General features: G+C 33.0%; 3 protein-coding genes across 5 annotated transcripts; all 3 read left to right on the top strand.

Annotated features, from left to right (window-relative positions):
- Positions 1 to 855: 855 nt before the first annotated feature.
- LOC108663400 (uncharacterized) lies at positions 856 to 3,424 on the top strand. 2 transcript variants are annotated; one of them, XM_018127127.2, is made up of 7 exons: positions 856 to 1,012; positions 1,099 to 1,193; positions 1,276 to 1,376; positions 1,706 to 1,775; positions 2,696 to 2,723; positions 2,803 to 2,863; positions 3,026 to 3,424. In XM_018127127.2, exons 1-7 carry the CDS (start codon positions 1,000 to 1,002, stop codon positions 3,123 to 3,125), a joined length of 468 nt encoding a protein of 155 aa, XP_017982616.1. In that variant the 5' UTR covers positions 856 to 999; the 3' UTR covers positions 3,126 to 3,424. The 2 variants fall into 2 exon arrangements, with proteins under 2 accessions (XP_017982616.1, XP_017982614.1); XM_018127125.2 differs by having other exon boundaries at positions 2,800 to 2,863.
- A 538-nt stretch (positions 3,425 to 3,962) lies between these two features.
- Positions 3,963 to 6,771, top strand: RUS2 (root UVB sensitive protein (Protein of unknown function, DUF647)). Of its 2 annotated transcripts, XM_018127121.2 has the most exons (10): positions 3,963 to 4,111; positions 4,201 to 4,332; positions 4,490 to 4,578; positions 4,668 to 4,752; positions 4,955 to 5,014; positions 5,103 to 5,196; positions 5,301 to 5,398; positions 5,567 to 5,746; positions 5,933 to 6,055; positions 6,140 to 6,771. In XM_018127121.2, exons 1-10 carry the CDS (start codon positions 4,100 to 4,102, stop codon positions 6,563 to 6,565), a joined length of 1,299 nt encoding a protein of 432 aa, XP_017982610.2. In that variant the 5' UTR covers positions 3,963 to 4,099; the 3' UTR covers positions 6,566 to 6,771. The 2 variants fall into 2 exon arrangements, with proteins under 2 accessions (XP_017982610.2, XP_088664528.1); XM_088808402.1 differs by having other exon boundaries at positions 5,933 to 6,771.
- A 13,576-nt stretch (positions 6,772 to 20,347) lies between these two features.
- On the top strand, positions 20,348 to 22,051 carry LOC18613146 (transcription factor MYB14). The gene is made up of 3 exons (XM_007050242.3): positions 20,348 to 20,586; positions 20,745 to 20,874; positions 21,471 to 22,051. The coding sequence occupies exons 1-3, from the start codon at positions 20,454 to 20,456 to the stop codon at positions 22,012 to 22,014; spliced, it is 807 nt and encodes a 268-aa protein (XP_007050304.2). The 5' UTR covers positions 20,348 to 20,453; the 3' UTR covers positions 22,015 to 22,051.
- The last annotated feature ends 3,456 nt before the right edge of the window (positions 22,052 to 25,507 follow it).

Here is a 25,507-nt window from a genome sequence, read left to right as displayed (position 1 = left end):
AATAGTAAAAAATATCAATCCACAAAATATTGGTTATTTATATATATATATATATATATATTTTAACTCAAATTTTATCATTGAATAAAATATTTGAATTTTATAAATATTTTAAAATTATCATCTAAATTTTATTTGAACTCATAATAAATAATATTATATGAATTTTATTCAAATTTAATTATAAAATATCTAATTCTTACTTAATTGAATTGATAGTAAAAATACTGGATTACAAAATGCCTATTGGCTCCACTAATAACAATGTAATAATATTTTATACTCAAACATTTAATTTTTTATCTAAATAATAAAATTAAAATCCCCTTTTTCAATTAAGAAAAACAAATCTAATAATACTTTAGAAGGAAAACAATCGAAAAAAAGTGTAAGATACTTGACAAAGAAAATTGAAAATGACATAGGTTTCTTCGGAAAATAAAAAGGAGTAGAAGACAATAAATAAATAAAAAATAGAAAAGGAAGGTGGGGCGGTGCGTACGAGTAAAGCTTCCAATTTTGCAAGCTTTATTGATTAGACGAACCTGACAGGGAATCTCCTCAAAAGTTACTTTTTCATTTTGACCTTCCAACGAACCAGAATACGCAAATCTCTGCCGTCCATGCGCCTCCCGCCAGATCATCATCCTTATCCATTCAACTTCTTCTCCTACTCGCCGCGTATCCTGTTTTTTCCATAAACAATAAAGAAAAAGCCTATTGCCATTTTCCGAAGCCCAACTCTGTCCATCCAGCCCAAACTTCTTTAGGTTATGGGCCCATTTTGCTCACGACCGAAATGGCGATGTCCTCTTCCCTGGAAGATCTGGATCGTACTGACAACTGATGTAGACAATTCGGACCTTTTGAAAACGGGCAATTTCAACGTTTAAATCTCGGAAAGGGGATCCGACAAAAGGTTTCATAATCAAGATTTGGGGGAATTCCCTCCTTCAGCTTTTATGGTTCTAATAATCTCCAAGTTTTTCGCGCGAAAGCATGGATCACGATGGTAGCCGTCATGATCACACTTTTTTTTTTTTCCATTGCCTTTTTCTTAGAGAGAAAAACAGAGATTGAATTGGAACTTTCTTTTAGGTCAAAGAGGATCATCAACCCCTTCAGTGGTGCTGCCTTCTCTGCTTAGTAAAAGAGCCAAGCTTCAAGAAGAGCTTCGAAACATCGAAAGACAAGTATTTTCATCTTTTTCTTCTCTTTTTTTTTTACCCCAATTTTTATTCAAATTCGATTAATATTGGTGGAGTATAAATGCAGGTGTATGACATGGAGACAAGTTATTTACAGGATCCAAGCCAATGCGGCAACGTTTTGAAAGGTTTTGAGGGGTTCCTCTCTTCATCTAAGAACACTGCACTGTACGAAGTGCCTGTTTTAATACGTTTCCCTTCCTTTTTTTTTTTTTTTGGGTTTTTCGCTTATTGATTTTATTGTTTATTCTTCTGCCTATGTAATGTTATAGTAGTTTCTCATTACATTAGATGAGTTCTTCGCTTAAATAAATAACAAGTAAATCCAAGAGGGTTGATAAGAGCCTTAAGTCATAGTCTGACATTCCTCTAGAATAATTCAATTCTAAACGGAGGGAAAAATATTCTGTACATGCATTAACTAGTTCCAGATCTGCAAACTTGTCTTATGCAATTAATTATTGTATATGAGCATATATATTGAACTTATCTTGCAGCTTGAAGCGGTCCAGGAAGTTCCAGCCTGAAGATAGGCTATTCTCATTATCTTCGGTCACTTCACCTGCAGTGCGTATTCTTAAATTAAATTTCCCTCTGTTTTCCCCTTCTTCTTTTCTTGTTTGCTGTATATCTACCTCTTGTCCATGTGCAATGAAGTGAAGTATGAGATTGGTTTCTTCAAATGCTTGCACAAAGCCAATACCCACTTGACGATGTGTCTTGCTACAACTGAAGTATAGGCAATGTTTAATCATGATTCTTTTAGGTAGTGTTGCATGTGAATAATGAAGCACGTGCAACCATGAAGATGTTAGAACATGGATGAGATTAGTTTGCTCCTTATTCTATCACATTTTTTCCGTTGTTCTCTTTTTGGGGAAGGAGTGTGTTTTCCTTTTCTTTTTCTTATACTCATTTCACCAGGGACTTATATTGTTTTGCATTCAATTGCATACTCGGAGAGAGATTGCATGACAACCATTCTAGTATCTACACAGAAGCTCATGAACTAAATGTAACTTTATGGAGAATTGTGTTGCTATTGCTGCAAATAAAAGTATCAAATTTAACATGCCCTTATAGGCCAAAGCCTTTTGTCGTGCTCCTCAACCATACTCTTCAAAATTAAAGCATTGCTGGCCATTCTTCATCCTTATAAGTGTTTCCAAAATGGAACTTCAAAAGGATGTGATCTTTAGGCCATCATCAAAATACAGCTCCTGTTGCACTTCCTAAGCATAGTGCCTCTTTATTTAATAGTGATGGAGATCTAACGATATCAGCACTACCCATATATGGGAATACTTTTCATGGACTTAATAAAAGATGAAACCTTCAGTAAAATAATTGTTTTATCTTCACTGCAGCTAATGTTCATTAACTTCAAAGTAATTGGATGGAGAAAAAAGAATTGTCTCACAACTTCATTTTTCTCACTTGGAGGTTTTTCCAACTGATTTTTCTTCTGCTGTTGTTTATTTGGTCAGGCTGAAGAGATTGCAGCTGGTCGAGATGGTGAGCCTATAGTATGCAGATGCATCGACAGTTTTCCTTTCTTGATTTTTATTGTTTGTTATTCCTTTGTGTTTAGCAGATGGGAAATCAGATTATGGTCCTGGTCGGCCCAAGGGTGGAGGTTATTTTGCTAATGGACAGTAAGGGCATTAACTTATTTTCCTCATTGTTAATTATTATTTTGCAAACATCACCTAGATCTAAAATGCTTGAAAACAACAACTAAGGATGATATAGTCCTGCAAATTCTTTAAAACTCTAAAACACTAACAATATATAACTTATGTGTGAATTGTTTACAGAGGAAAACCAAAGAAGGGAAGAGCTAGAGAGGCGAAGAGAATGAGACATTCTAGTGAACCAGATTTTGACTATGATGATGATCCTGATGTGACATTGTGAAGCCACTTGTATCTAATGAAATAGTTCTTGGCCTTCCTACGAGCTTTACTGTCTGCTCTTAGATTGTTTTTGTCTCAAAACAACTGGTGATGGAAGAGGTTATATACAGGATTTTGTACTTTACCAAACAAAAAATGGTTTATCATATCTCATATATGCTAAAACTGAATCAGGAGTACCTATGGTCAAAATGTTCAATGGCAGTGTACATGAACCTTTACAGTTGAAGCTTCTGGGCAGGTTCAGGCAACAAGTTTTCTCTTTTTGATATTAATCAGCATATTTAGCAAAGATTCTAGTATTTTCTTTGGATTTATACATCATTTTTTACCTTTTTTTTTTTGTTTTGAGGAGAAGGGGATGGGGCACAAATCAAGGAATGATTTTCCGAAGTGAACAAGACCTTCTGTTCCTCTACATAATATCTATATTGTCCCTTTTCCAAATTATAAATGATTTTATCTAAATGAATTGTGTACTTAACCTAAACTTGAAGGTTAAAACAGTTCAGGGTGAGTAAGGAATTGTGTTTGGAAGCTGACATTGGAGTAGAAATAAAGTGCCAAATGAACCAAAATTTTCAATCTAGACTGGTTTGGAAAAGAATGGTGGGTTTTGATCATAATTCCTTGAATCACAGAATTTCAGCTTAACCGTAATGAGAGTTCAATGGGCTCGAAAATCCACTCTGCTTGACATGGCCCACCGCCAATTAGACATTTGGGTCGGGTCTAGTTAAAAGAGGCATGTGGGTTCAAGGCATGGGCTAAATCAAAAGCCCATGAAAATGAAACGGCGTCGTTCTCAAACAGTAAGCCACAGATTAAAAAAAACTGAGTTCGTCCTAGGTAGCTCCCTCCCTCTTCCGATTTCTCTGCTCTGACTTTCCCCGACTCTCGCGCCGTGAATATCTCTCTTATCCCCTTCCTCCCGCCGCTCCCGCTCTAGTTAAAGGAATTCTCATTTCGTTCCGAATGAACATACTGGTAATCATTTCAAACTTCTCTTCTCCAAAAAGAAATGTGTATTTCCTTTTAATTACTTTGGCTTTTGGGTTTGGAAAACAATAAAACAGGAGAAGCTGAAGATGCAAAAGAAGGAGCCAGATGAAGGTAAAGCACCCAAAGTCGAAGTCCCAGTTCACTGGCTCGAAACCTCCGATTCCGTCACTCGTCGTTACGAATTTGAACCCGACGGCTACCTCTCTGTGAGTATATCTTAAAATTTCAATTTCCATTCAGACAATTTTACATTTACTTGGTCTGCGAATTTTACTCTCTTTTGTGTTATCACTGGAAATCAATGGCGTTGCTTGCAGATGCTTCTTTTGGGCTTTTTCGTAAATTTCTTTTCTTTTGGTATAGGTGAAGGTGGTTAATGATTCAAGACCAGTATACCATAGAGTGGTTGAATCTTTCCTGAATAAGTTTTTCCCCTCAGGGTATCCATATAGGTAAAAGTTCTATATTCCTAGTCGTTAAATATATGAGATTGGAACTAGCCTGAGAACTTATAATTACTGTTGGTGTTTGGTTTGTACAGTGTGAACGAGGGTTACCTTAGATACACTCAATTTCGGGCATTACAACACTTGTCCAGTGCAGCATTATCCGTTTTGTCAACTCAGGTCTCCTTCTGATCCCTACAGATTCTGCAAATTGTAGTAACGGTAGTTTATATACATTGCCTAAATTATATCTTTTAAGAAAAAATAGAAGAAAAAAACAGGGGAAGGGGAAGAGTTGTGTATTCATAAATGTGAATATTTTTTAATGTGACAATTAGCGTAATATATGAGGTCATTTCCATACATTCTCACTCCTTTGCAGTCACTGTTATTTGCTGCAGGTTTGCGGCCTACCCCCGCACAGGCAACTGCAGTTAGTTGGGTAAGCTTTTACTTTTTTGAAGAATCCATTCTGAATATGGGGTCCAAGGCTACTTTGGTAAGAAGTAGTTTGTTTTGTTGATGAGCAGATATTGAAAGACGGAATGCAGCATATGGGAAAGCTCATATGTAGTAATTTGGGTGCAAGGATGGACTCAGAGCCAAAACGTTGGAGAATTTTGGGTTTGTATTCTTATTTTACTTTTTGCTGAATGTCAACTAACCTTCACTTCATGCTACCCATAGCGTATCGAATCTTCTAAAGGAAGAAGCTTTTAATGTTGCAGCTGATGTGCTCTATGATTTGGGTACTGGGTTGGAAGTTCTTTCACCTTTGTGTCCTCATCTTTTTCTTGAAGTAGCAGGACTGGGTAATTTTGCAAAGGTATAATCATTTTCCTGGTTAATTTGCTTTTCTCTTGACCCACATCGTTTGCATTTACTTCAAAATTTTGCCTTTCTGGTTTTGTTTAAAAGCATCACCATTACATGCTAAATACTACCCTTTCCCCAATCAGTGCTCCTTTGTTGAATTTCACTTCTCTATGTCAAGGGAATGGCAGTGGTTGCTGCAAGGGCGACTAGATTACCAATATATTCTTCATTTGCCAAAGAAGGGAATCTTAGTGACCTATTTGCTAAAGGAGAGGCCATATCAACACTTTTCAATGTTGTTGGAATAGGAGTTGGGATTCAGTTGGCAGCTACTCTTTGTTCATCGATGCAAGGGAAGGTATTAAGACTCTAATAACTTTCTGATTTCAGTCATTTATTTTAATAATGGTATTGGTGCAAGAGAAGGCTATAACAACATTGGGATGTGCTTGCTAATCCTTTCTACTCTTTATCCTTCAAAGAGCTTTTACATTACATTAGTATTCCTGGCAATTTCGAATTGCTGAAATCATAAAAATTGCAGTTGGTTGTTGGACCTCTTCTTTCCATCATACATGTGTATAGTGTCGTTGAAGAAATGAGAGCTGCTCCGGTTAATACATTGAATCCTCAAAGGACTGCCATGATTGTCGCAGATTTTCTAAAGGTTTGTTTTATATGGTTTGAGCTAAATACTTTCATGCCTGCTTGGTTTTTCATCTGTCTGATTTTTCAATTGAATGCAACTCAGACCGGAAAGGTATCTGGTCCTGCTGATCTCAGATATCGCGAAGATCTCCTATTTCCAGGGAGACTAATTGAAGATGCCGGGAATGTGAAAGTAGGAAGGGCATTGCACAAGGTCGTCAAGCCTTCAAAACTTAATGAATGGAAAGAAATGTTCCCTGAAGAGAAGTTTGTTTTGAGTCATGGAAATAAATGGTGTGACATGTTGTTAGAGCATAATGCTACTGCGGAAGATGCACTAAGAGGGTGGCTAGTTGCTGCATTTGCTGCACGCATGGAGAAGTCCCTAAATGAGCCAATTGGTAGTGTCTTGCAAGATGCTTATGACAGGATGAATACTATGTTCACTCCGTTTTTGTCTGAGCTGCAGGCTAAAGGTTGGCATACTGATCGTTTTCTTGATGGAACAGGAAGCCGTTTTGTATTTTAATAGTGAAACGCATCAAAACACGAGATATTCATTATTGAAATTGAACAAGAAAAGAGGTCAAGGCCATTTTTTTTTTGTATTTTAGAAAGAGGATTGCATTTGTTTTAATGAGGTAGTGATGTACTTGTAAGTTGCGTGTAGATTGGATTAGAATTGTTGAATGAAACATACAGGGAAAATGATCACTATTACTTTTTGAATGTTAATCGGATCTACCTCCATTAGTAATATATTTTGGCCCCATACGGATGGTACTTTAACAACATGAACTAACTGCTTGAGGAGAAACATGGTGGTGGGGGTGGTGTATAGTGCAATCTAAAGTCATTAAGATTTGCAACATATGATTGCAACAAAGTTAGCTGAATTTCAGTACTTGGCCTTTTTATTGCTTTTCTAAAACATACTGTCTGAAATCGGTTCATGTGATGGCTGCTATGTAGTATTCGGCATAGTACTCAGTTTCCGAAACAAAATGACAACCTACAGGCAAATGGAGTTGGGTGGCTGTGTGATGACGCTATGGTGGTCTCTGGATCTTTTTGGTTTTAACAGGGAGCTTGTAGATACCCATGAAGGTGGTCTCATCCACTGGGCAGCCTGATTTTTGTTTTTCATGTTTTCATGGTGGTTCATGCGGCCTTGGCTTGGACAGGAAGCTGTGGGTCCTGTATGTCTTGGTTTCTTCTACCACACAAGAGTAGATTTTTGTAAAATTTATGTGAATAATGAAATTAGTGTATTTACCTTTAAAAAAAAAAAATCGGCATAGTTCATCTTATTGTGTTTGACTTTTCTTTTCTGTTCATTATTAAACAGAAACGTAGACAATTATTTTGCCAAAACAAAAAAACAACACACACACAAGATTCATCTAGGGCTCAAGGCCATCCAACAAAGCAAACAAAAGGAGGAATTAAAAGACTGCTAGTATTGATTTATTTATCAAAGACAGCAGCCATCCTCCTACAGAAAATCGGCATGCCTTTTGCCTTTTTTTTTTTTCTTTTATATAAATTTCTGACGGCTGGCACGATTTCGTTGTTACCATCGTATTCAAATCTCATTCTGTCAAATAAAATGAACTTTTTAAGTAGCAATCTTCTATTACAACTTGAATTCCCTGCTTGATTTAAGTGTTACTTTCTGCACAGAATTTTCCTGGAAAGTCATACCATGCATGCATCAATGCAGCAGCCTCTTCCCCTGACTGCTACAACATGTAGCCAACCCACACCCAGTGATCCAAATTTCTTTGTTTTTTGTTTGTTTCCTCGTTCGTCAGCTTTCGTTAAATGCAAGATTTACAGGTTTCATCAGGATCAGAAGAATAATCTGCCATTTAAAAGTTCTGATGGGATACAAAAGAATCGGACAAACGAAGAAAACTTTGCCCACAGATAGAATTGTTCTTTGTTTTTTTTCTTCTTTTAATTTGTGAGACTGTGTCCAGAAAAAATCATCCCTGCATCAAGCCTGTGCAACTTTCTTGCAGAAATTAAGGTGTTGAACAGAGAATAAGGAGGTCGCCTGATTAGCTAGCTAGCTGTCGACATACAAAGCTATAAAGGAACAGAACTCGGATAATCTAATCTGCATATGTAATGACATCAAAACTGTTGAAGTTTGGCCCTAATTCAAAGCAAACCATAAGGGAACACGAAGCAACTATAAGAAACCTTAGTACAAATTGAATTTAGAAATTCAATATCTTTCTTTGCTATCAATTAATGATATACGTTTCGTGTTGTGATGGTTGGAAAACTTTAAAGAGGAGACAGAAAGAATTGAATCATGTAGTGTGTAACTCTAACTTGTTAAATGTACCACTACAAAAGGAAAAATGATGTATAAATATTGTCCCCTCATAGAAGGCTAAGGTCTTAATTTCCAATCTCATTAATATCTGCTATAAAACTTTCAAGAGTGAGTTGAAAATTATTGGATTGGAGTCAACGTATATAATCCGTGGGCCACTTTGAAAATTGCAGCCGAGCTGAGGTAGTGGGAGAATGAAAGACCGAGTCTCTTTCATATATGCCTGCCTGCCTCACGTTTAACTTGATTATCCCAAGTTTTCTTTTCATATATTCCCTGTTTCTGCTGTGCCAATGTCACTATTCCAAGTGCTCGTAACAATCACGAGCACAAAAGTCACACTCTTAACCCTTGACCTTCGACTTATCCTCTCCTCACCAAAGCCTACCACAAGCGCATCCATCAAAGTTCAAACTGATAAAACAACTCATTTCCCAACACCATTCACTGTCCTTCAACAATTTTGAATATCTAAAATTTAATTTACATCTTTTTCATGTACGAAATTGATGTATCATCGATAAACCTCATAGACAAAATGATTGGATAATCAGATTTAGCTACTCCTATAAAAACAAGGCCAAACATATATTTCTGCTCTAATTTCTATGGTATATATGAATACCGAATTCTCAAAGGGACAGAAATTGGACAGCCATATCTTGCGCCCAAAAGGATGTGACCCAAGAAAGCCCTCAATGGAGGGCTTCCACTAACATTGCCTGGTGGTAACCACGACCATTTCCAGACACTTGAACTTTTTCATATTATTTATTTCCTTCCTATCATAGTACCCTCCCAGACATTCCCTCATGCTGCAAATATAACCTTGTTTTAATACAATGAAATTATACCCGAAAAAGACTGTAGCAATAGCGGCTGGTTCAACTTTATTCAGCGCCGACCTCAACTATTTCAAAAAGGCAACTGCCATTAATTCATTTTATGGGATGTCTATCAATCCGTTCTCTTCCATGATAATTAAAATGTGAAGGGTTTCTATCTACAACTTGGAGATGCAAAGTTCAAGCATATTCAATTGAGAGACACAAATTTCAAATAAAAGGGAAGGGCTTCATCCTTTCTGTATTACTCAATTACGTCATTGGGTGTTTTGTATGCAAGGTTATCTGAATTAATTACTTAGTTGGGAAATGCCCATCCCCATAACAAAAAACCAAGCGCTCCTAAATCACAACTTTCAGACGAGGACGAGACCGAGACTTGCTAAGATATTATTGAATCGTGTACGTCCTAAGATTTAAGAAATGTCTAATTTTATTGAAAAATAATTAAAAATAGAGAACAAGAAAAGAGAGATACTTGGCGGGCGGCTCTGGTAAGACAAGAACGCTATTTTAGTCTGATTTGGCATCAAAGCTGTTTAATTAAAATGTTAATTGAGTTTTAGATCACTTAATTTTTAATAATTTTTATTTTGATAATCTAATTTTGAAAAAATAATATTTTTGATCTCATGTTATTCTTTTAATTATTCAATCATTGAAAGATGATGGACCCTTGACTTGATGTTTCATGTTACTATATCTTTAATCAAATGATATATATTCATGTCAATTATTCTGTTATGTGACAATATCTACGTGCTTATAAAAATATTTAAAATCTAAATAAAATTTTTTTAAAATTAGATATGACATCAGCAAAGTGGCCTAATTAGAAACCAAAAATATTTTGAAAGAAAACTCCTTATAATGCCATTCTTTATTAATTTCTATTAGTATTATTGGATATTTAAATTTATTTTTAAAAAATAATTATTTTATTTTATTTTTATTTATTATGTGAACCAGACGTGCCGTTAAGTGTGTTAAAAGTGGAATAGATGGAAAATGACAAATAAGTAAAACACCGGCCATTAGCTTTTAGGTGTACATTTGCGACCTTGGCTGTCCCATTCTTTAGAATACTATTTTGTTTCTTCTTTCTCAAAATCTCATAGGTCATCATTTTGACCGTTAAAGAGAATAATATCCTGTGGGATGCAGCTGATGATCACCTGCACATCCTTCTAACTTGAATCCTTTTAGGGTTCTATATACATATTAATGATTTTCAAACGGATTTTTCTTTAATTATTACAACTTTTAACTTTGGAAACAAGAAAGTAATTAAAGTAACTATTAAATACAACTTAATTAAGAGTATTGGAAAACCTTTTGCCTTCAAGACAAAAAGGTGCAATTCAAATATCTTTTGAACACACTTGTCAAGCTGCATTTGTGTGCATAATTTCACTTAATGTATTTAAAGTTCTTTGTTTGTCATATCAGTTGTGCAATAGTTGTGGTCAATATACAAAAAGTTAAAAAGATTCACACGCACATAATAAATTTTAATGACTAATAGTTGAGTAATTATTACTAATCAAAATAATATTTATCATTTTATGTCGTGTGGTACTGATGTGATATATTCATATATTATAATAATGATAATATGACATGTTGATGTGATATGATAATATAATTATATTATTTTCACTCTTTACGTCAATGTCACGTGAATGTAAAATAACAAATGATATTTTAATTAATAACAACTAATCAATTGTAGTTACAAATATTTATTTAACTTAAAATAAAAATATAAAAATTTGATTAAAGATAACAAAAAAATAAAAATTTGTTTACAAAATTTTAAATAATTTAACAACTATTTTAAACATTAAATGCAGCCAAATTTAGCACTCATTTTGTTCTAAATGGTTTGCAATTAATTAGAATATAGTAAGTATTTCACCATTAATTTGGGTAATTAGCGTATTAACTTTAAACTTTTTAGGCTTTTCTATCTATTCCCCCCTCCTGCCCCCCTTGGCTTTCAACTTGGACCACTATATCATGTCCTAAATTTATTTTGTTGTATTCACAAAAGAAGAGGTGGCGAAAGGTTTTTAAAGCAAATGTCATTTAAGAATTATTCGGGGAGGCTATGTTTATCCACGTGCATATATCACCTTTCTCACTTACAAAATAAAAGTCGCACGCTTGTGTCTATAAAAAGCGACAAACTTTGCACTTGGAAAGAAGAAAAAGAACAAATGACACGAAGGCAGACGTACTCCATGATTAAACAAAATAATTCTTTTTTTTTTGAAGCTATACAATAATTTAAAATACAGTGATTAAGATTCGATTTTGTTATTTTTCCAAAATATTATAATTATATAAAAGTAATAGTAATATTTTGAAAAAGTTAAAGTTGTAAGATTTTAACTTTTAATTAAGACTAATAAAGTGTATGATTTTACTTTGTATTAAATAATTATATTTGAATATGTATTGTATCTTAATCATTCCTTCATTTTTAATAATTTTTTAAGAAGTAAAAAAAAGTAAATGAAAAATCAAATGGGTAAAGTAAATAGCCAAACTGGAGTTTAAATAAACCGGCATTAATGAAGTTTTTTTTTCCCATTAGTTGGTTGCTCCTTATATCATAGATGTTTTGTTATGTATTAAGGATAAATTTATTAAGAGTTAGTATAAATTAATACAAACACTAGTTAGGATAGTTAGTATAACCGTTGATTAGTTAGCCAAGTAATTGTGGTTAACCACTTGTTTTTAGGGTTAATTAACCAAGTAATTACTATTTACCTACCAGTAATTGTTGTGATAGCTTGTAACCAAGTAATTAAATTTGCGACTCTCATTTACTGTAACAAATGTACTTCAAAATTATGAAAAAATTATTTTTTGTTATCCAAAAATCAAGAGAATCATTATTGCTATTTTTTTTCAAAAGATTATTATATAAAAATTACATATTTTGACTTCTTTCAGACTTAGAAAGTTTTTTGCTTCAAAACAACAAACAAGTTAAAGTGTTAATGAATTCTTTTGAAGGTTAAAGTTAAGTTTAATACTCAAAATATATAATTTATATGCTCATTTAAGGATTTCTTAATTTATCCTCTTACTTAAGGTGGAATTTCACATAAGGCAAGAGTGTTTTTCAAGTTTGTAGGCTTCTCTTATGTTGGGAGGTTATAGCAAGGTATTTATACCTTGGATTAATTTAACCCTAATTAGGTCAATTACATAACCTTTAAGTAATTTCCAATTAATCCTATAACTTAATTAAACTATTTAATTAAGTCTTTAAGAAGCTTATACTTTTTAATTTGATTAAGTACTACTTAATCACTTTCTCCCATTTTATTTTCAATATTCTTTTTAGGTGCATGACCTATCAGGCTTCTAACATGTTGGCAATAAACTTAAGATATAATCCTTAAGTTAAATTTAAGATTAGATAAATTTAAACTCTTTAAATTTATCATTAATCAAATTAACTATCTAAAATTCATAAACCAAGAATAGGATCTAGTAATCCGTCATGGCCACTCAAATATTAGAAGAGTCAAAATGATTTGACTCAATCTTTCAGTGATCGGCCTTTCATTATAATTCATTCTCTTATCATATATCGTAGAGATGACAAGAGCATGATGCAATGTCTACTTTAATTGATCTCCTTATTCGTTCTTGCAATTAGATTATTAGCTTTACAGAAACTTATGAAACTCCTTTCATAAACTCTAAGTCACTTTGGTCAAATACTTTAATAAGCTAATATCAACCAAGAACAATTAAGATATGTCTCCTGAATCACTTGGGGTGATAATTCATATATTGACCATTTATTTGCCTTCACATGTTTCATGTTACAACCAACAACATCCTGTCTTGACATCCTTGGTAGGATTTGTAGAGACAAAATCAAAGTATAACACTCCACATATAAGACAACATGGTGTCTCAAGTCTAAAGAGTACTTACACAACTTCTTATATGGTATCTCAAGTCTAAGGAGTACTTATACGATTAATACATGAGAAGTATTTTATAGACATTAGAGTGAGATACCAAATATATTACTAATGGCGGGTCATATTCAATGAACTTGTTCCAAACACAAGCATCCACATTCTAGTTTCAAGTATCTCTATACTTCAATCTATGAGATCGGTTACTTACTTCTCAAGTAAGGAATATAGAATGTACTAGTCTCTAAGCATCATTGATGTCCAGTCTCAATGATACATCAACCAAAAACATTTAGAAATTATACTTTAATTCATAGGGATCTCATAATTGTAATACTTTACAATTTTCTTGCAAGATATATTAATCTCATGGACTTCATCTAATAAACTTATAATCATTGTCTTATTGATGCATGAAAACTTTTAATTATTCAGCATGAATGATATGATTGCATGATTGAATCTAAGCCTTCACCAATCCAATTGCTTGCAAGGCTCATTTTAACAGGAATGCTATTCAACAGTGTGACAAAAACAAAGTCGCTAATATTGATGGTTTCAACATGAAAATTCATAAGAAACTATAGCCTATCTTTAAGAATGAGATCTTATCCTTTATGAGGAATTTTTATAATTTGAGGAAGTTCAACAAAACATCAACACATCCTTTATCATGTTGATCCCAAAAATAAGTGAACCTACACCACTAACCCGCTTTAGACCTGTTAACCTTATAAGTAGTGCCTACAAAATCTTAGCGAAAGTCCTTGATAGAAGACTCAAGACAATCATCAACTTTGTTGTAGGAGAAAACCAGTTTTTCTTTATAAAAGGAAGACAAATCTTAGACAGCACATTGATTGAAAACGAATTAATCAACTCTCTAAAAAAGAATAAAGAGTGTAGCCTCCTATTTAAAGTTGATTTTGAAAAAGCATTCGGCAGCATAGATTGGAGCTACTTGAACTATACCATGCAACTCATAGGATTTAGCTCCAAATGGAAAGGGTGGATACAATAATACATTGCAATTGCCTGTATCTCAGTGTTGATCAACCATACACCTACTACTCAATTCTCGACTCAGAGGGGGCTCCAACAAGGATGCCCCTGTCACTTTTTTCTCCACCCCAAGGCTCCCTCAAACTAAACATTGATAGAGCTTCCAAAGGGAAGCATGGCCCCTACGACATTGTGGGAGTGCTTAGAGATCATCTTGCCTACATAAGAGGTACCTTCTCCAATCACATTGGCATTGAAGATTCAAATTATGCAGAATTTCATGCCATTCTGGAAGGCGTCAGTTTCTTTCTATCCTCCTTGTGGGCCACAACACATCACTTGAAGATAAAGAGTGATTCCTCTAATTCTATTCAATGGGCAAATGATCACCTAAAGGTCCCATGGAGTATGAAAAATATTTCTAATGCAACTGAGGTTTATGCATAGCATCACAAGGATATCCTTCAACCATATCTTGCATGAGGCGAACACAATGACGAATGGTCTAGCAAAAGCAGGCGTCCTGAGCTTCTAATTGCAAAGCCTACTTTGAAGACAATAATGGGGCTGACTTTTATTAAAGCTGTCCTATGCAATGTTCTATTATACAGTGTTCCCACTATTTTTGTTTTTTAGCACTTTGTGCTGAATTTGATGCTGAGTATTGGGTTGTAATGTCTCTGGCTTGTATAAGGCAAGCTAGGGATACAAAGTTGTATGCGCTTGTATGGAGTCCATCAACCTCATCAGGTCTCCCCATTACTGATGCTTCTGCTGACTCCAGCTCTCTAGGATTCTTATGCTCTGCAAGCCTCTTTATGGCTATGCCAACTATAAGTCACCATAATGAGACCTTATTGCTACAATAATACTCCTTGTCTTTAAAAAAGAAGAAATTCTGGTATACTGTAGTATCCATTGTCATCATGGATTCCATTATATATAAAACTAGCGCATGCATGCGTAAAGAGGGTTTTGGATGAAAGTACAAAGATTGAGCTAGCAATGTACTGTGGAGTTTGACCATATAAAAAGGGAGACGAGTAAAGCAAACACTTGAAAATGGAAATGCCATATTGTTTGAAGCATGCATGTCGAGATCTTCATAGAAACCGTATCTAGCGAGATAGTGTCGGTAACCTCAAATATTACAGATCGACTTTGCTTTTTCTTGACCCATGAAAAAGTGTTCAATCAGGTTAGGAACTTGTAGGGCTGGATCAGTCCCCTTCAAAAAGGTTTGATATAAAAAATTGAAGCATGCTTTACCCCACGGTAAAGAAGGTGATGATCTTGTCAATGTTTCGATTATGGCGGGCTAAACAAAATCAGTCAGTTTTATGTCTTAATACATTCAATCGGGTAAAGGTTACCCAAATAAAATATATACTCCTCCACGATGAAGATAAAAAGCTGGGGACTTGATCTACTAATTATTTCCCTTGTGAGTCAAGCAAAAGTTTCCTTTATGACCATTCTGCCTTAATTTTTGTGTGACATTCTCTCTCAAGAAAAGATTGGAAAATTTTTGTCTCTTGCATGTTTATTGAATTCTAATGTGCAACCTCATGCATAGAAAATTAATACATATCTGTGGTTTGGTTTTCAATATTACTACATATTAGTGATTTAGCACTGCCCACGTTTGCAATCCTTGAAATTTTGCTCCATTCAAGTCAGCATTTGAATTGTATAAAATAGATTTGATTTTTGATTCCACGATTTTCGAAGCATTTTAATATGGATAATTCCCAACAGAAATGCATTTAAATTAGCAGGGTCTTTTTTTCTTTGCATGCAAGGATTATTACAAATTTTAACACCAACTTTATGCTTAATTTTATAGTACAGAAAACTTGAATTCAACAGTGTATACAACAATATTGCTTATGTAATTCCATGGAAAAAGAAAATAATATATATACCTTAATTTACCTCTTCAATTATCAATTAAAGAATAGTTCCGCAAAAGGAGGCTAGCGTAGATTCTATGGAGTTGAAAGTTGAAAGTTCGAAAGTTGGTCAAGTTTGGCTTTACTATCCAGAGTGGGAATTCGAGAGACAAAAATAAGCGACTTTTTACCTAATTAATTAGTGACATCAATTGAAGAAAATTTGGACGCTTTTAATTATCTTCTTTTTAATAATAATTATTTAAGTAGACTGACCTATAAATTAATTAGCACTTTCTCATTCCTTTTGACAGAAAATTCTCAATAGCAGACTTTTTTTACTCAAACATAACAGCTGGAATCATAATTAAGAATTTAGGTAATTCTCAAATTATGCTAAAGGCATTGAACTAACACAAAAGAGTTTGTCACAAATATATATATATATATATATATATAAAAGTTGGAAAATTCTCCAACTTCTTTTAAAATCTACTCATGATAACAAATCTGAACTAGGTAGAGAATTGTATAAATATAGAAGCCAAAGCTACTTTCTCCGTTTGCCTTTCTATCCAACTTGTATTTGACTTTCTTGGCTAATGATGCACTAAATTCCCGTAATATGCTGTTGCTTTCACTACAAGAAATTTATCTTTTTGGAGCAAGTTTTATTAGATCGCAAAGTTTATCTCTTTCACAGCACATAATTATGATATTATGGTGCAATAGGATATTAGAAACCACATTAATGTCCCAGCAATAACAATAGTAAACATAAAATTGCAATCACTTTTTGCATCATAAAAGATCTTATACTACAATAGGTGTTTTTTTTTTGAAAGTTATACTACAATAGGTGTTACAAACTACATTTTGCAGCCGAAGTGTGTATTACATTTTGCAATACCTTGGAACACTGCATAAAGTTCATGTTACTAAATCTAAATGTCACATAGTTTGTGGTAATTTTTTAAATTCTTTACATAATTAATTAGAACATATCCGAAATAAAACTAAAGTGTTGTTTGATAAACTTAAAAATTCAACGCAGAAAAATTAAGGTCTGAATTTTTCTGAAAATTTTAAGTATTGAATTTATGATATAAAATGTAAGGTACGCTATTAAAAGTTAAATATTGACTAGATATTTTATTAAACTTTTGTGCAAAAGGAAAAAAAAGAATATAAGATTAATGTAATTAAATAATAACTTTTTCTTTAAATAAAATTGAGTTAATACATTAATTAACTGTTAACTACTTAAGATTAATTTTTAACACTTTTTCATTGAATATCTTCCGTGAAGTAATTTTTAAAATTGAATTATCAAACATACCCTAATTTAAGTTCCGGTTGATTGGTTTGTTTTCTATTCATTAATTTTTTTACTTCTTGCATTTTACTTTCTATTTATTATTTAAAAAAGAAAGAATATAACAAATAGCAAAAAATATCACCCAAGAGTCTTAATTTATTTTGATAACTTTGTTTACGGATTTTTTGTTTAAAAATTTTGACTGAGATGGATATTTTACCTCTTAATCAAATAAAGCAATTTTCCAATTAAGTGACTTAATGTGACATTTGGCTATGTTAAATGTCAGCTTTACAGATTAAATTACATTTTGTTACACTTAATTGATGTAGGGTAAGAGTAGTCAACTGCTAAACTGTATTATATGACGCAAGTCTTTTGCTTTTGACTTATTTTTATTATCTCATACGATTTCAGAAAGAATTTTGATTAGCTGTAAAAAACATTTGTAAAGTAACGTGTTTGTCCCAGGCATGAGAACAGCACTAGCTGCTTTTCTTGACCCCTCAAGTTTTCGCATAAACCAATTATTTTTGTGGTTTTTTTTAATCGAGAGAAGGAAGATTCAAATTTTGTTCTTTAGATAGGAAAATTATGCATCAACTAATTAGTTAAGTACTCAAGTGTTCTTTATTGTTTATATACACCAAATTCATCCAAACAAAATACATTTTGTTGAATTTTTAAAATCAATATCCAACCTAAAATCAATTGATGATAAGTGGAGAGACTTTTGTTATATTTATATGTTCAAGATATAATCAATTTACCTATCACATGGTATGAATCAACAAAAGAACCAATGAATAGGTAGTTGCTAGTTTGATAGCATGTTAAATTTTAAGGTAAAATATAGTAACACCCTTAAGTTTGAGTCATAATTCCACGTAATTTTGTTAGTTTCAAAATGCACAGTTTGCCTCAAAAGAATATCTTCCGTTGGATACATAAGTCCAGCCATTAGTCAACCATTAATATTTTCGTTAATTTGATAGCATGACAATATTAAAAAATAATTTGACCTTTCATTAATTTTAAAAATTACCAAACTATAATTTTTCAAAAAAAAAAAAAAAACAACTCTACCCTACCTCTTACCAATCGACCACCTTGCAGTTAGATCTAGTCGGAGAGCGTTAAATCTGACTAGATTGCGCTCCCTTAAGGGGCACCGATCTGGTGCTCCCTAGGAATATCCATCATATTGCTCCCCTAGGAGAGCAATAGGGAGTATCGATCTGGTGCTTCCTTAGGGTGGCTGGTCGAGGTCAGCAAGTATCACCGGCAGATCTGAAAGAAAGGAAAAGAGTGAAAAAAGAATAAAGATGTTTTAGACATTTCATATTTAGGTATTAATGCCGTTTGTACGTTTGGGACGAAGTGTTTATTTTGAAAACTATTAGATTCATATGTAATTATAGCTAAAATTTGAGAGGGTCAATGTATTTTATCCTAAATTTTAAGATGAGCATCCAACTTAAATCCAATTGGCAACAGATGGAGAAACTCTTATTATATTTAAATATCTGAAATATCCCTTATTTAAGATATATAGATTCTAATTAAGCATCGCAAAGAAAGAAAACATTTTCCTCTCTTGAATATTCGTTTGGGAAAAAAAAAATAAAGTTCAGTAAATTTCTTAGGCATTGGTTATATGTGACAGTTAAAAATAATAAATCAACGATCATGTAAAAATTAGATCTAGTATTTCATTTTTGAAATTTATTAAGTTTTAAATTAGACGGAGCTTGTAATTACAGGAATGGAAGAGATACTTGTCCACCATGTGAAAGCCCAAAAATTATTCTCTAAACACCATATATGACAGCTCATAATCATCTATATGTAACACCTTTGAAAATAAAGGTTTAGCATTAATCTGTAACCAGACATATGAATCATCTATATGTAAAAACAAGAAGAATAAATCTACTTATGATACCATACATTCAAGAAAGGCATTTGAATATATATATATATAAAAGATGATAAAATATATTAAATGGAAAGTTGATGGTTAAAGCGTGGAGCTTCAATTTAAAGATTTCTTGTTCGGATTTTGGGGAAGAAGATTAAGGTTTTATTTTTGTTTTTGTTTCTTTTTTCATTTTATACATGTGAAAACTTATTGGTTTTCGGACAAAATTTGGGTTCTCTTTTTCAAAATTCAAACCTCGAATTTTCAAATTGAAAGTTGAAACTCCAACCATTAGAGTACCCCCTCAAGCATAATAATAACGTTTATGACTATCATCATGCATAGCCCTAACCGATCTGACGGGACTCTCATATGAACTAGGAAATGATAATACTAATTGTAAGTAACAAATAAACATTTTGGGATTACTATCTTCAACAACTATGTTTCTTGATTATTTTTTCTTAATGGTAAAACAATAACAATATATAGCTCCACAGCAAAACAGAAGAGATAAGGTCAATTAAAGCTTAGGCAGAGGAATTAGGGGAAAAGATGGAGATATGTAGTTGCCTTTAATTTGCCTCCTCCTATTTTTAAATAGGAGATGTGCTGTACTGAACTGGGTTTGAGTGGTTCAGTTTTGACCAAGTCAAACACCAAAATCTACTTGCGTGCTAATAAACTTGTGACGTCACAAAATGAAAACAGTTGCTAGCAAAATGTATAGGCACTCCTATACTCAATTCAAAGTTGAATAATTGGAGTTGAGCTGAAATGCATGAACATGCACTTGTGAACATAAATCATTCCATTCAAACAAATTATATCCCCCACGTTTCATTTGACCACTCGACCATCACCATCACCATCACCATACACTTGGATAAGGGAGTGAGATGAACGAGAAGGAGACTTCCTAGAACCTGTGGGCTCCTAAATGCCTTTAATGTTGATAAATGTGAAATAAAATTATTGTACAGCCCAACTTTTGCTTTGGAGTTTTTGTCTCAACTCTCGATGCTGTAAATATTTATAAAACCCTATAAATACTATTAGTATTTTGAGCTTATCAGTTCTTCGCATCTCCAAACAGAGCTAACAAAGGCAGCCGAGTTTGTTCAGCTTTGAGAGAGAGAACGATGGTGAGAGCTCCATGCTGTGAGAAAATGGGGTTGAAGAAAGGTCCTTGGACCCCTGAAGAAGATCAGATTCTCATCAATTACATTAAACTCTACGGTCATGGCAACTGGCGAGCACTCCCAAAACAAGCTGGTAATTACTTGTTAATAAAATTGCATCAAATTTTAAGAATCTTGATTTGTTTCAAGATGTGCATCGAGCGAGCTTATGATCAAATCTTAGAAATGCGTGTAATTTAGTAGCACTGGTGTTGATCTTTTGCTCTTCTCTGTTCTTCTTCCTTTTTCCAGGTTTATTGAGGTGTGGAAAGAGTTGCAGACTTCGTTGGACAAACTACTTGAGGCCAGACATCAAACGAGGGAATTTCACCAGGGAGGAAGAGGATACCATAATCAACTTACATGAAATGCTTGGTAATAGGTGCGTATTGATTGAATTTCTCTGTTCCCAGAAACTTATATTTCTCTCTCAGCCTTCGGCTTAATTAGCATAATTAAACAAAGCATAAGCCAAAACCAAAATATGTAGTAGGGATCGATTCAACTCATTCTGATATATGAAAGATCAATTAAGGTATGGTATGGAGCAGTGAAATCAGATATCCATTGATCCTTTCCAATAGTTTCTAGTTCTTTTCATTAGTTTGATTTAGATATTGGAATATGCTGTTTACTATTAGAGCACATTGGTTTGATAACCATTTTTAATTTCAACTAGGTTATAAATATAATCATAGAAACATGTGGGACTGAGAAGATTCCTTGCTGTGAATTGTCGCTATGCTTATTATGAACACGTTTCAAACATTAAAAAAAAAAATTAATAATAACACTAATATCAAACAAGATTAGCACTTTGGTTAGTGCACGTAACTTTTCTCCTTGTGCCGCTGAAAGACAAAGTCATTTCATCATTTATTCATTTAAAAATTACTGTGCAAAGCAAGACCACCACATTGTTTACTGCATAGGCTAAGCAGATTCTGATTCTCCTTCTGTTTTTGTTTGCTTTTTCAGATGGTCGGCAATCGCGGCGAGATTACCGGGACGAACAGACAATGAAATTAAAAACGTATGGCACACCCACTTGAAGAAGAGACTGAAGCAGAACCATGGCTCCAATGACAACAAGCGACAAGGCATTGATTCATCCAAAGACATCAAAAAAGAACAAGAACCCGTGAATTTTCTAAGCCCTGTAACTGATAGCCCCGGATGCAGGCCAGTTTCCCCACCAGAATCGAGCAGCGAGGTTTCCACAGTAACGACAAGCGAAAACAATAGTAACATGTGCATGAAGATTGAAACGCATCAAGATTTCTCTGAAATCGATGAGAACTTCTGGTCAGAGGTATTGTCGGCTGATAATTCAAGCATGGCCAGCGATTTTCAAGTGGTTGGTTCTGACCTTCAACCTCAGTACCTTCCAATCTCCCCACTTGCAACATTTGAACCAGTCAATGACTATGGTTCAAATCTGTATGTTAGTGATACTAACATGGATTTTTGGTATAATCTCTTCACTAGAGCTGGGGATTTACCAGAACAACCAGAAATTTGAGTAGTAATAATCAATTTATCCATCACTTTAGTTGTAACTTTTTTCTTTTTTTGTTCAAATTTTAACCTCATTTTTCAGATAGGAAATGAAGATAAAAACAAAAATAAATAATAATTTTGCAGCCTGTTGACCAGTATAAATGAAAGCAGTATTGTTCAACGATCTTGAAACTGTCAAAACATGAAAATTAGTCTTGCAAGCAAAATAATTTTGGCAGCATTGATAACCAATTTGCATGCTTGTAAATGAGAAAAAACTACAATGTCAATGTGTGTATTTGTCAAGACTGGCTGGCAATACTTTTGTAATCTTTTCATACTTTCATACCCGAAAAAGAAGTGTCTTGATCAGCTGTGAAGTCCAATACTTGAGTTCATTAAAATGCTTGCTTCCATGAAAGCTTTCAAGATGGAATAAAATTTTGCATGATTACATTCCTTAAATTATGGGTAATAATTGCAGGCCGAAAAGCTCATCTTGCAACCTGGAAAACATGCAAGATTACAACACTGAATTATTCTCTTAAAAAACAAATTAATTCACAACTTGTACTCAATATTGATTTTCTTGCTGGTTAGTAAGATTTATATCGCCAAAGATTTCAGCAAAGTATGATGTTGCCACCAAACAAGAAAGAGCAACAGGCATTTTTAAAATGGCCACTAGACATCAATTTGAAAACGGCTGGCTAGTTAATGATCTCTTCTCTCACACACACACAAATAATAAATGATTTTTATATTTATCAACAGGCTCCACCAAATCGTTCATTAGCAGGCAACGGATTTCGTATCAGATTTGGAGTCTTCAAAATATATTATAAAAACAGATTAAAGAAAACTTTTCTCAACGTAATCATTGTATACTGGTTTTCCTACAGAGATTATTTACTCAAACACTCGATTGGGGTATGGGAGAGAGAGAGCAACATGTAGAAACAGGCAGTACCAATGCTTTAAATTTTATAATGGTCATTATTATAGAGTTTAAGTTTGAGTAAATTATAGAAAATATTCAATACATATTCCATCTATTCAGGCGTGCAGATATATATAATTAAGCCGAAATAAACCATATAAAAAGCAGATATAATTAAGCCTTTTGACACACAAAACACTTTTCAAATTTAACCCTGCACTTTCATTTTTGTTTTAAACTCTAAATGAGAAATCGTCCAATTGAAGTCTATGCTAAGCTTAGATTCTCAAGGAATTTGATAAATTGAATTTTAATGATGGTAGTAATATTTTTCTCGTGTTATAAAAGATAAGCAAATAAAAAACCCCCGAAGGTACGTAAAGTACTTCACTTCTCGCAGACAGACCATTTAAACGTGATACATGTGATGTGAGCAGCCCATGCTATTTACTTGTAAGAACACAACCTTTTCCAAAGCGATGAAGCAGACAAGTCCAAAATGAGAGACGCATCTATCACATAAAGTGAAGCCAAATTCATGACATCAACTGGTTGGTATTCCTAAGTGAATGAATTGGTAATGAAAATGATATGTGGCAATTAAGGGGAAAAGATTCACTCATATCAAATTGAATAAGAGGATTCAGAGAAAAAGAAATGAACAATTCAACTCGGGGCTGGGCGGTTTCCATCAATGTTGTCGCTAAAGGTGGCTAAACTGTTGCAAGTCCTCCAGAAACCTTGAGAATTGAGATACTCAGTAATCATATGATGAATTGGTTATAAAGAACTTCAACACTCCTTATCTTTCTAGGGTCAGAAACCACATGGGCCCAACTGTTTTACAAAGCGTTTTGAGCACGATACATGTGAAAATCTCTATAATCAATCAAAGAACTGATGAAAACGAGACACTACCTACATTTTATCAGCTTATCCTGATTGGTTGATATTGGAGGAATACTGAAAGATAAGATGCCTTTAGCTTGCTAAATTAGTTGAGTAAACGGCTGAACGCCCATGCCTGATCTGTTGTGGATTCAACATCACTGAAATGGGCCGCATTTTGGTAATGTAAGTGAATATAAAATTCCAAAAAAAAAAAAACCAACCCCATGATTGAGATATTATTCACTGTATTTTTGCAAGAGGTTTTCCCTTTTGTCTTTTGGGCTTAACAAGATAATTTCTGGGGGTACAATTTACAAACCCTCACTCGAAATAAGAACATAACAAGTTATTAGCTCTGTAAGATTCACATGCTTCTCATTAATGAGAATAAGACAGTATAATTGACAGCTCATAAACCGGTTTCTGTTGAGTGTTGAATGTGCAGAGTGCCAGATTTTTTATGTTTCTAATGTCTAGATTATACATATAATATAAAAGATTACAACTATTTCTTGCATAGTGAATAGGACGTGTAAATCAATCAGTTTTTTATTTATTTTTAATAATAATATTTCAAACATGTAACACAACCTGACCTACAAAATTAAACATATTATTTTTTATTAGTATTCAAAAAATAATGATTAAATAGCATTAAATGTTAAAATTGTTTTTTCACCTATGTGGCATTAAATATTATAGTGGATGAAAATATTAATGTGTTTAATTAGTAGATAAGCACCTGCAATATGAAATAAATTACTGATACTAATATAGTAATTTCTTTATTTATTTTTTAAAAAAGAGAGATATGAAGAAAGAGAAATATATATTATCAAAATTTGAGTAAGTTTGGATCCAGATCAAAGAAAAGTTAAAAAAAATAGATTAAGCATCTTGATGAGTATTTCCTCTAACATTTTGAAATTGCAACAATTGACCTTAATTTCTTTCATGTCTTCAAGTAAATGACTTTTGGTTTCTGCTACTTTTCCCCATAATAGTACTTAAATGGGTTCCATCCTACAATGACGTATAATAAAATAATTTTTTAGTACACAAATTTTATGTTGGAAAAATATAAAAAATCATTGTAGTATGACATATGCTTTACTTGTCTTATTGGTGTTTGTGATGGGCATGTGGCTGTATGGCTTCAACTCCATGCATTTTAATTGGCTCACGTGAAGAGACTTGGTTTCGTGATTTTAAATGGCCAATGATTACGAGACATAGCCACATCCAATGGCTATGATTTTGCAAGATATTAATAAGAAGTTTGGTTTGCGAAATAAATAAAAATAGAATAAAATAATTATTTTGTTAGAATAAAATAAAATAAAAATATAATAGAATAGTTATTATTTTATTTGGTATAATAAATAGAATAGAGCAAGAAATACTATTATAACTTATTGCAGTATTTGGTTAGTAAAAATAAAATTGAAATAAGAAAGGAATAGTTATAAAAAGACAAAAATAATCTTTATTATATTAACATTTATTTTCATAAAAAAAACAAAATTATCTTTATTATAATTTAAATACATATTTATCTCAAAAGACAATTATTCATCATAATTATATTTTATCACATATTTATATTTTATTCCAAATGCTAAAAATAATTATAATTTACTCACATATTTTTATAAATGGATAATTATTCTAAAATATAATTTAA

Source organism: Theobroma cacao, chromosome 1 (genome assembly GCF_053813885.1).
Source record: "Theobroma cacao isolate CCN51 chromosome 1, ASM5381388v1, whole genome shotgun sequence".
In the NCBI taxonomy this organism is placed as follows: domain Eukaryota; kingdom Viridiplantae; phylum Streptophyta; class Magnoliopsida; order Malvales; family Malvaceae; genus Theobroma; species Theobroma cacao.
Note: the sequence above shows the minus strand (reverse complement) of the source record. Positions and strands in the feature narration are given on the sequence as shown.